General features: G+C 49.5%; 1 protein-coding gene across 7 annotated transcripts in view; it reads right to left on the bottom strand.

The window, feature by feature from the left end:
• The window catches only part of LOC147748470 (dedicator of cytokinesis protein 7-like), a 476862-nt gene that overhangs the window by 356096 nt on the left and 108663 nt on the right, over positions 1-12103 (bottom strand). For all 7 annotated transcript variants that reach the window (XM_086962164.1, XM_086962156.1, XM_086962145.1 and 4 more), the window contains exon 10: positions 9907-9987. In XM_086962164.1, the coding sequence (XP_086818290.1) occupies positions 9907-9987 (81 nt within the window). The remainder of the gene's footprint in view (positions 1-9906; positions 9988-12103) is intronic.

Below are 12103 nucleotides of genomic sequence, written 5' to 3' on the forward strand. Positions count from 1 at the left end.
ATGACATAGAGGTTGGTTTTCTTGCAGATTATGGTGTGGATACATATTGGTGTTCACATTTTAGCAGATTAATACCACTTCACATTTATATCATGTGGTGAAAGGGAGTTCACGTTTTGGGTATTCTTGTAGCACAAGTTACTACTTGTGTAACGATATATCTGTAAGAGACAAAAGTTAGTGATAGATTCCTTACCTTAGAATATCTCCAGGTGTCAGACTGGATCAGGAAAGTTTTGCTTAGCAGTACCCCTGCGCGTCAGTAGGTGGTGTCCTGCGGCTCCGTGTCCGTCACTGGCGTCATAAGCGCCGAGATGACTTCACAGAGAATACTTAGGCCCCACCCATGCGAGCTGAGGTCAGTTCTGTACACAACTTTCCGCACCAGAAACGCAGAGTCATGCAAGATACTGACCATTGGTGCATAAAACTAGGGCCCTGAAAGGGATGACCTCAACCCTAGTAATCAGTTCGCAGAACAGGGAGGATGGGTGGGGCGGTAAGGAATCCGTTGAATCCAGAACCGCTCCGATGAAGGGGAGCTTCTGAGAGGGACTTTGGCGCGTTGATGGAGAACCCCAGCAGATGCAGGAGGTCGGCCGAAGTCTGAAGGTGGCTGATGACTGTTTGGGTCGAGCCTGCCTTCAACAACCAGTCGTCGAGATAGGGTAAGACTGACACCCCAGACCTGCGCAGGTGAGTGGAGACCACAGCCATCACCTTCGTGAACACCCAAGGGGCACTGGTAAGGCAGAAGGGGAGCACAGCGAACTGAAAATGCTCCTGGCCTACTGTGAACCGCAGGTAACGCAAGTGGGCCAGGAGGACAAGGATGTAAAAAAAAGCGTCCTGCAAGTCCAACGCTACCATCCAGTCTCCAGGGTCGAAGGCAGCCAGGACCTGAACCAGAGTCAGCATTTTGAATTTCTCCTTCCAGAGGAAGCGATTGACGTCAAGAAGGTCCAAGATGGGGTGCAGGCCCACTTGTCCTACTTGGAGACCAGGAAGTAGTGGGAATACCAACCACTCCCTACTTCCTGCCCAGGAATGCACTCGATGGCCCCCTTGGCCAAGAGGGCTGTGACTTCCTACTGGAGAAGAACCAAATGATCCCCCGACATGCAGTGACACCGAGGTGGCGTGGCTGGAGGGGAGGAGTGAAAGGGAAGAGAGTAATCCTTGCAGATTATCTGCAGCACTCACTTGTCCGATGTGATATCACGCCAGTGGGGGAGGTGGTGGCGGATCCTGCCGCCCACCGGCGTGGGGTGCTCCACGAAGGACGGACTAGGAAGGTTTGGAGGTAGGAGCAGCGGGGGTGGAGGTGGAATGACCCGCACGGTGATTCCCAGACCCGCCCCTGCAGAAGCCGCAACAAGGACCGCACTGAGGTTGGTTCTGCTCAGGCTTGTGGAAGGAACGAGCCTGGGTGCCTCTGCCCTGGCCACGAAAGGAACGAAAACCAGGAGTGGCAGGGTTCTTCGCAGAAAGACCCAAGGACTTGGCTGAGGTCTGTGAGCCCTTAAAGCGCTCCAGCGCACTGTCGGCCTTATCGCCAAACAGATGGATGGCATCAAAGGGCATGTCCATGAGCGAGCTCTGGACATCGGGCGAGAACCCAGTCGAACGCAAACAGGCGTGGCGTCGCAGTGCCACAGTAGAAGAAATCGCCCTGCCCAACGAGTCGGCGGTGTCCAAACCAAACCAAACCAAATGGCGAACTTAACTGAATCCTTACCCTCAGCAATCGCCTGAAAAAGGACAGCCTGGGCCTCCTCAGGACACTGAGGCAACACCTGAGCAACAGTATCTCATACTGTGTGTGAGTAGCGGCCCAATAAGCAGGCAGTGTTCACCGACCGCAGCCCCAAGCTGGCAGAAGAGAACAACCGCTTGCCTAACTGTTCCAGTTTCTTAGAGTCCTTATCCGGAGGGCCTTGGGAAAGGTTATCTGCGACGTCTAGACCTGGATGACCAGACTCTCAGGCGTGGGATGAGTGGTCAGAAAGGCTGGGTCTCCAGGCGCCGGGCGGTGACGTCTGGCGACATTCTTATCCACAGGGGCCCCCGTGGCCGGCCGCGACCAAGTCCCCAAGAGTACCTCGGTAAGGGTGTCATTGAAGGGAAGCAACGTCTCGGACGAAGTAGACGCCATCTGGAGCACCTCGCTGAGGAGGTTAGTTTTGAGGGCTACTGTGGGGAGGTCGAGGTTAAGGGCCTCAGCAGCCCGACGGAGCACCATCGTGTAGGAAGCACCTTCCTCCATCGTAGGCGGGGGGAGGCAAACCCCGGGTCAGAAGAGACATCGAGGTCGCCTGCATCCTCCAGGTAGTCCACCCAATCCTGCTCTGAGTCACATTCCTGGGCAAGAGGGTCCTCGGGCCCCTCCCAGTTCTCCTCCGCCTCCGAGGCAGGAGGGGCCGGTCACGGCGGCAGAACCGGAGAAGGGACAAATGGGGTCGGAAACGGCGCCGAGAATGGCGACAGCTGGGGCCGGACCAGCGCCGCATCCCAATGCGGGTCCCAGGTAGGAACAAAATGGTCCTGGAACCGGGGCAAGGGTGGAATGAACGGTGCCAAGGGCGGTGCCAGAGCCAGCTGCGCTGGACCTCGTGGCGCCGGGGCCAGAGCCAACAGCGTAGGATCCTGTGGCGCTGAGGCAAGTTCAAGTTCAAGTTCAGGAATTTATATAGCGCACTACTCACCCAGAGGGTCTCTAGGCGCTTGGGGAGGGGGGGTTCATTTTTTGTTGAATAGCCAGGTTTTGAGTTCTTTTCTGAAGGAGATGTGGTTTTGTGTAAGGCGGAGGTGAGTGGAGAGTGAGTTCCAGGTCTTGGCCGCCAGGAAGGAGAAGGATCTACCACCCATGGTGGATTTCGGATACGCTGGACTGCGGCGAGGGCTTGATTGGAGGATCTTAGTTGGCGGGTGGGTTTGTAGAAGGACAGTTGAGTGTTGAGGCATTCGGGTCCTAGTTTGTAGAGGGCCTTGTGTGCGTGGGTGAGGAGACGGAACGTAATTCTCTTGTTGACGGGAAGCCAGTGGAGGTCTTTTAGGTGTCCGGTAATGTGCTCTTGGCGAGGGATGTCCAAAATGAGTCTTGTTGATGCGTTTTGGATGCGTTGGAGTTTTTTTCTGTAATTTGGCTGTGATTCCGGCGTATAGTCTGTTTCCATAGTCCAGTCGACTCGTGACCAGTGCGTGGGTGACAGTCTCTCTTGTCTCGGGGGGGATCCAGAGGAAGATTTTTTTGAGAATACGAAGTATGTTGAAACAGGAGGATGAGACTGCGTTGACTTGTCTGGACATCGAGAGTGAGGAGTCTAGGATGAAGCCGAGGTTATGTGCGTGGTCTGTGGGTATGGGTGCTGTGCCCAGAGCCGAAGGCCACCAAGAGTCGTCCCAGGCAGAGGGGGAAGATCCTAGGATGAGCACCTCCGTTTTGTCTGAGTTGAGTTTTAGGCGGCTGTGTTTCATCCATTCGGCTACTTCTTTCATGCCTTCATGAAGATTGGTTTTGGCAGTGTTAGGGTCTTTGGTGAGGGAAAGGATTAACTGGGTGCCGTCTGCGTAGGAAATGATGTTAAGGTTGTGTTGGCGCGCGATGGATGCGAGTGGGCTCATGTAAACGTTGAAGAGGGTGGGACTGAGTGATGATCCTTGTGGTACGCCACAGATGACTTCAGTGGCCTCTGAGTTGAATGGGGGGAGTCGGACTCTTTGAGTTCTCCCGGCGAGGAATGAGATGATCCAGTCCAAGGCTTTTCCTTGTATGCCGAAGTTGCTGAGGCGTTGTATAAGGGTGCTATGACAGACTGTGTCGAAGGCGGCGGAGAGGTCGAGTAGGATGAGGGCAACTGTTTCTCCGTTGTCCAGTAATGTTCGGATGTCGTCTGTCGCTGCAATGAGGGCGGTTTCGGTGCTGTGCTTGGCACGAAATCCGGACTGAGAGGGATCGAGGGAGTTGTTGGATTCAAGGAAGGCAGCGAGCTGGCTGTTGACGGCTTTCTCAATGACTTTGGCAGGGAATGGGAGGAGGGATATGGGTCGGTAGTTTTTAAGTTCAGAGGGGTCTGCTGTGGGTTTCTTCAGGAGGGCACTGAGTTCGGCGTGTTTCCAGCTTTCTGGGAAGGTGGCAGAGTTGAATGAGCAGTTGATGACATCCCGGAGATGGGGTGCGATGATGGAGTCTGCTTTGTTGAAGATGTGGTGGGGGCAGGGGTCGGTTGGCGAGCCAGAGTGGATTGAGTTCATTAGGCGGATGGTGTCTTCAGTGGTGATTGGGTTCCAGGCGCTGAGGTTGTTAGTTGGCGGTGTAGGTTCCGAGGGGGGTGGGGAGGGTTGTTCGCAGGGAAAGTTCTCGAAGCTGTTGTGAATGTCGGCAATTTTGTTGTAGAAGAAGGAGGATAACGCATCGCAGACGTCTTGGGAGGGAGTGATGTCGTTAGATGATGCAGTGGGGTTGGTGAATTCTTTGACTATGTTGAAAAGTTCCTTGCTGTTGTGGGCGTTGTTGTCGAGACGATCCTTGAATGCGGATTTCTTGGTGGCTCGAATCAGTGGGTGGTGTTTGCGGGAGGCTGCCTTGAGGGTGGTCATGTTGTCGGTGGTTGGGTTTTTTCTCCATGTTTTCTCTAGGGTACGGCATAGGTTCTTAGATTTTTTAAGATCATCATTGAACCAGGGAGCCTTTTTGCTACCTGATTTGATCTGGTGGTTTTTCAGGGGTGCTAATTAGTCAGCGCTGTGGGTGATCCATTGCTTGAGTTCGGTGGCGGCTTGGTTTGGGTCCAATGAGAGGGTGGGAGGGTTTTGGTTGAGTGATGTGAGGAGTTGGTCGGTGGTGATTTTGTTCCAGTTTCTTCGAGGAATAGGTTGTGGGGGGTTGTGGGTCGAGGTGGTTTTGTAGCTGAAGTGAACACAACTGTGGTCCGTCCAATGGAGAGCTGTGGTGCGATCGAAGGAGATGTGTTTGCTGGAGGTGAAGATAGGGTCAAGCGTGTGTCCGACTACATGGGTGGGGGTGTCAACAAGTTGTTTGAGTCCGAGATTGGCCAGGTTGTCCAGAAGGGTGGTGGTGTTGATGTTGCTGTCGTATTTGTTTTCAAGGTGGAAGTTGAGGTCTCCTAATAGAATGTAGTTCTCAGGGGCGAGGGCATGTGGGCTGACGAAGTCAGTGATGTAATCGCTGAATTGTGTACGGGTTCCTGGAGGTCTGTATATGAGGGTGCCTCTAAGTGTGGTCCTAGGGTCTGTGTGGATCTGGAAGTGGAGGTGATCGGCGGTTGCAAGATTATCGTCGGAGCTGGTCGTGATTTTGATGGTGTTCCTATGGACGATGGCGATGCCTCCTCCTGTTTGATTGGTGCGGTCTTTTCGGATGATCTTGTAAGCGTCCGGAATGGCTATGGCGATGTCGGGTGCTGATGATGCGTTCATCCATGTTTCTGTAAGGAAGGCGATGCCCGGTGATGTAGTGTCGAGTAGGTCCCAGAGTTCAGTGGTGTGTCTGTAGACCGAGCGAGTGTTCAGCAGGATGCATTTCAGGTGGTTAGAGTCGGAGCTGTGTTTGAAGGAGGTGGATTTGGTGTGGGTCCTGATGCAGGTGAACTTGCAGGAGTGGCAGGCGAATGGACCGTGGGTACGTCCTGGGACACAACAACAACAACAACAACAACAAAATGGCCGGCAGCGTTAAACGGAGCAAGCAGGCTACGCAGCGCTACGATGTCACAAACACGGAAATTAAATGGCAGTCAAGGCAGCACAGTGACGATACAATGATTCATGCACTCAATTAGCAGGCGAGGTGGTTCAACAATATTTAGCTAAGTTAAACAATCAATGCAGAACAAAATGATTTAGCAGTCAGGGCAGTCTAGCGATGACACACAAGGTGAATTTGCAGCAATTTAGTTATTAATGCGATCTATCGAAAGCAGCGGAGAAGCGCAACGATACCAAGGCTGTGAGGCAAGGCAGGTCGGGGAGCAGCGTGGGGGAGCGACCGCGTCTGCGGTAAACAGGACGGTCACAGCGCAATTTCGTCGGAGCGGGTCTGATGGTATCAGTGGGAGGGGGGGTCAGCTGGGAGGCGGGAGCGGGGCGGAGACCCGGGCAGGCCGACACAACAACAACAACAACAACAAAATGGCCGGCAGCGTTAAACGGAGCAAGCAGGCTACGCAGCGCTACGATGTCACAAACACGGAAATTAAATGGCAGTCAAGGCAGCACAGTGACAATACAATGATTCATGCACTCAATTAGCAGGCGAGGTGGTTCAACGCTATTTAGCTAAGTTAAACAATCAATGCAGCACAAAATGATTTAGCAGTCAGGGCAGTCTAGCGATGACACACAAGGTGAATTTGCAGCAATTTAGTTATTAATGTGATCTATCGAAAGCAGCGGAGAAGCGCAACGATACCAAGGCTGTGAGGCAAGGCAGGTCGGGGAGCAGTGTGGGGGAGCGACCGCGTCTGCGGTAAACAACAGGATCTAGACACAGGACAGCGGGGCTCGAAGGCCCGCCGGTGGGAGCCCGAGGCCTAAACAGGTGGTCCAAGGCAGCAAAAAACTCTTGCACCTGTTCAGGAGTCGCCAACGGACACTGGTAGGGCAGGTAGACCGTGGGACTCCTAGGCTCCAGAGGAGCCGCAGGGGCAGAACACCTGTACCCCTCGTCCGCATCCGAGGACGGGGGGCCGTCGAAGAGCGAACACGCTTCTTCGACTTCTTTTTATGGCGGCGCTTACCGGAATCAGAGGGCGAAGTCTTGGAGCCCAAGCGGTCACGGGAACGGCCCCTAGACCAGGAGCGGCAGTGCGACGATTGCCGGACCTCCAGCAACTTCCGGCGCCGCTCCCTCAAGGCCTTCAGGGCCATGGCCCGACAGTCCCGGGAGTCGTGATCAGTCTCCAGGCAGTAGAGGCAACCATCATGGGGGTCAGCCACCGACATATTACGGCAGCAGGCCCCGCAGGACTTAAATTCAGGCATCCCTACGTGCACCAGGAGAAACAAGGGGTGAGACAAAGGTCTCAAAAAGCAGTCAAAAAGTGACTTAGGTACGTGCTCTATCCGGATCTGCGCTTGCTGGCGCGGAAAAAGAAAGACCTGGCGTCAGAGTGCATGGGTGGCGCCAAAGTAGTCTCCGTGACGTCATCTTGGCGCTTATTACGCCAGTGACGGACGAGGAGCCGCAGGACGCCACCTACTGATGCACAGGGGTACTGATAAGCAAAACTTCCCGGATCCAGTCTGACACCTGGGGATATTCTTAGGTAAGGCATCTATAACTAACGTGTCTTTTTCAGATTCGTGGTTTTACACTGTGCACATGTAGTACAATTTATTGATTCTATTTCTATTTTTCTATTTAGGGGGTTTTGTAAAGCGCTTGGTGACGCACAACGGCGTGTCCCCGCGCTGAGGAGCTGATACTTACTGGAACTTAGACATGCGGGACAACCTACTGTGCGAATAGTACAGTTTTAAGCTTGGATCTAAAGAGTGGTTCTGATGGTTCTAATCGCAACACCATGGGTAGCTTATTCCATCTAGAAGCTGCAAGGTGCCTAAAGGATCTTACGCCCATCCGAGCTCTGGACACCTTAGGAATGACTAGGAGTCCTGAGCCGGAAGATCTCAGGGAGCGGGACGGCTCGTAGGATGTCAGCAGTCCTTTCAACGGGAGCGGAGACTTCCCATTGATGATCCGGTGGCATGTACATAGTGCCTTGAATTCTACCCTGCTTCTGATCGGGAGCCAGTGCAAAGACCGGAGGGCCGCTTTGGATGCAGCTCTTCTGGGTAGTCTGAGCACTAGTCGGGCAGCGGCATTCTGTAGAACCTGTAGGCGGCTCAGGTTCTTCTCCAGGGTCCCTAAGTAGAGAAGATTGCCGTAGTCCATCTTTGATGTGACTAGTGCATGTACCAGGGTTTGACGGGCTCTGATAGGTAAGAACTTCAATACCTTCCTAAGACTTTTAAGAGTCCCGAAGCATGATCCAACCACCTGATTGATCTGGGGACCAAAGGTAAGATCGGAGTCAAACCAGATGCCCAAGTTCTTTGCTTTCTGGCAAGGGGTGGGTGTTGGACCTAAGCAAGGCGGCCACCATGCCGACGTCCACGATCTCTTGGGTCATATTTTCAGTTACAGAGTAAATGTGTGTGTTTTATATTCTTTTCTGTTTTACTGTATTTCACAAAACACGTGATTAGAGGTTTGGTATTTACTGCATGTTTTGGCTGTGGTTTACACGAGCTGGCATTTGTCAGTTGCATGCTACACATATGGTTTTAACACACTTAGGTGGCCAACTGGAAATTAGTATGGTTGCTGATGTGATTCTTTTTGACATTCTATTTACCCCTAAAGAAGTGATAAGCGCGAATGCACTGAGAGTATATCATTGTGGTTACCTAGGAAGAATTTTAGATTCTGACATGCTGTAGAAATAAGCCGGCATAGGCATTTCTCATGTATTTGAAGATTGGAATTTCGATGTTTGTCAAAGAGTTTTGAAACTTTTGAAGAAGAAAGAGTAATGAACCGATTACTAAGGGGAACATTGTTTAAATTGCATTAGACTGGACTTGTGACTTTTGCCTGTGCCTGTCCGTTGTGTGACTGGGAGCAGGTGCGCCTTTGGGCACCAGCCAGTTTTGATAGTTACAGGGTGTCTCTGGATGGAACGCGGACCTGGTCAGCACACCAAATATTCTGCCGTTGAGCATCCAAACACATTGAAGCGATCTTTGTGATAATTCTCATACTTGCCATGTTACTGACGTCAAGCAGTATTAGATGAGCAGTAGCAAGGTGTTTACTGCCTGGGCAGTAGCAATGTAAGCTCTAAGTGTTGTAGCAATGTAAGCTCTAAGTGTTGTAGCAATGTGAGCGCTAACTGTTTACAGCCTACGCAGTAGCAATATAAGGTCTATGTGTTTACGGCCTGAGCATTAGCAATGTACGTTCGATGTGTTTACTGCCTGGGCAGTAGCAATGTAAGCTCTAAGTGTTGTAGCAATGTAAGCTCTAAGTGTTGTAGCAATGTGAGCGCTAAGTGTTTACAGCCTAGGCAGTAGCAATATAAGGTCTATGTGTTTACGGCCTGAGCATTAGCAATGTACGTTCGATGTGTTTACTGCCTGGGCAGTAGCAATGTAAGCTCTAAGTGTTGTAGCAATGTAAGCTCTAAGTGTTGTAGCAATGTGAGCGCTAAGTGTTTACAGCCTAGGCAGTAGCAATATAAGGTCTATGTGTTTACGGCCTGAGCATTAGCAATGTACGTTCGATGTGTTTACAGCCTTGGCGGTAGCAATGTAAGCTCTATGTTGTACGGCCTGGGGTGTAGCAATTTCAGCTTTGTGTTTTTATGACTTGGGTACTAACGGAAACTTGGGTATTTGTGTCATATGATAGTCCATGGAGAGCCACGTTAGATGTGCAATGTACACAATTGGAACAAGGGCCAATGGATAGATGAATAACAGATTGAGAGAATTCTTCATACTCTCGCTCCAATGTGCCAATAGAGCTGGGACAGACACACACAAATGTCTGGAGTGCTTCCACAAGAGGGGTGAAAAAGCCACTCACGTTCAGGGCTCACAACTGGGAGACTGAGTCAGTCCCCCTGACATGGAAGGCAATGTCTGTGATGTAGTAGGCACACCTCTAGAAGTGCGAGAAGACTCCATCACAAGCTATCAAGTGTTAATGAGAGAGAGCAATGATCCGTTCCAGCTACTATCAGCCTCACCAGTCTTTCAGGCTACAGCAGCAACTGCTGTTCTGATCTCCCTCACGACAAACGTTAACATTGAACTGACATATTCTGACATCTGCTGCACAACTATACCACCTCTTCCTCTCCCCCTAGCGCCATCACTTACTTTGGAAGAGTCAGATTCCTTCATCACCATGTAGGGTTCGCAGCACTCCCCAATATCGCCTTGCTGCAAGACCTTCTCCAGCTGGAGGGACCAAAAAAACATAATGAGGCACAGAGAAGGCAAATAAATGGACAGACAATCCTGGTCATGCACACTGCACAACTTGTATTCAGAAAGGAGACGTGTTTTTTTGTCGGTATTGTAACATCTGGACACAAAAATCAGGAGGTTATAGGGTGGAAACAAAAACTCTGGAGTCAAAAACATAAAGGGACAGGCAGACATTAAGGGTTATTGGACAAGGATTAAGACATGAGGAGGGTAGAGTAGAACATATGGAAGATTTAAAGTAAAGGAAAATTCAAAAAGTTAAGGGAAGGGTAACAGGGATCTCTTCCATAATTAAAAAGGTAAAAAGAAATGTTACATTAAAAAACACTAGTTAATATAATTAAAATTAACAACATTTAAAAAAAGGTTGAGAGGTGTACAATTGGATTTCCAATATAAATTACACAAAAAAAAGAAACTCGAGATTTGCTTGAGATTTTTCTAATTTAAAAAAAATACGGTACTAATAATCATGATCAATAGGTTCCTGATTTGAATCACTGACGAGTGAGTAATGTCCATATATTAATCATACCCAAATAAAATATGGAAACGTAAACGTCGCAAGACAATGGCAGTACCACTACAATGTGCCCACTGCAGCGTTGCAATAGGAACCGCTTGCAATGCTTCTGCTGCATGCCTATCAAAACACAATGCTTTAGGAGGGTATAGTATATTGTGACAGGATTACAGTGGATGTACCACTGCACAAGGCCCGGCAACAGATTGTGAGCCTAGTACCTTACACAGCATGTTCGATGTTAGATGGGGAGGACCTGTCCTTAGTGTAGAGGATGATGGTTGACCACTAAATGCACCCCCGGCAGACAGGAATAGGTACCCTAGGTAGGGGTCTCGCACACACCACTGCACTCATCTGACAGGAACAACTCTTTGTCTATTTCAAAACCAGACTTCCAAAACAGAAAAAATTGAGAAGACATTCAGATATCTATAACTAAAACCAGGAACACCCTAAAAAGGCAAGAAGGAACCCAACGTGCTTCTACTAACAGATAAATATGAATGTAAAAAAACATGCTATGCACATTACTGAAAATCACAGCAGGATCTTGCACAGAGAACCAGAACAGAGACTGCAGCTCTACATTACAGAGAAAGACTGCACTGACAGACCGAAACAGCAAGTTGTGAGAACACAAGAACAGACTACTGCTCCACTTCACACAGAGAGAGCACTAAACTCACAGAGACAAAGGCAGGTACAGTGTTGAGAAGCAGTGCAAAGAACATAACCCAAATTCCTGTAGATAAGCAGCCAAACACATACAAACAGCAGACAGCAGCAAGATGTGGGGATTACCACAGGTATAGAGCTGCACACACGCTAACAACAATAGCAAACACCAGCCCTGGAAAACTAGAGCACTGCTAGAGGGGAACACATGTAGACAACAGCTGCAAGATGTGAGAATAAGAACAAAACATAACCCTGCATAGAAAGGTAGAAGAGCCCATACAAACAATATCAGGATACTAAAGAGAACGAGAACTAGACCCGAAAACGTAGCTACACTAAAACAAGCACTGGCGTTGCCAATAGGTCTCGCAGTAGGAAAGTTTGAGCTATTAGTTTTCTAAATGACATTTTATTTTTTTGTTTTGTGATTTACAATGCCCATACTTTTAACTTTTCGCATTAGGAAAGTTTGAGCGATTGGTATTGTAAATGACACTTTTTTAATTTATGTGTTGGTTTTGAAAATAGCAAAATTAATAGCTTTGTCAGTTACAATGTCAATAGTTTTAACTTTCGCAAATGTGACACCTATAGCATTTGTAATCCAATGTGTGTTGTATTTACGTGACTTAGATGTATTGATATTACAAATAACAATGGCTTTTAATTTAGTAAATAATTAATACTTAAATAAAAGTTATTGTAATTTATAATGGCAATAGCTTAAACGTTTGTAAATAAATTTTGTGAAGATTATGTTCAGTGTATTTTATTGTGACGAAAATCCAAGAACATTGCATTTGCACCTACACACACACATGTTGTAGCACTGAGTGGTGTGAGGGTGAGGGGGTGTGAGGGTGAGGGGGTGTGAGGGTGAGG

This window comes from Lissotriton vulgaris, chromosome 1_1 (assembly GCF_964263255.1).
Source record: "Lissotriton vulgaris chromosome 1_1, aLisVul1.2, whole genome shotgun sequence".
In the NCBI taxonomy this organism is placed as follows: domain Eukaryota; kingdom Metazoa; phylum Chordata; class Amphibia; order Caudata; family Salamandridae; genus Lissotriton; species Lissotriton vulgaris.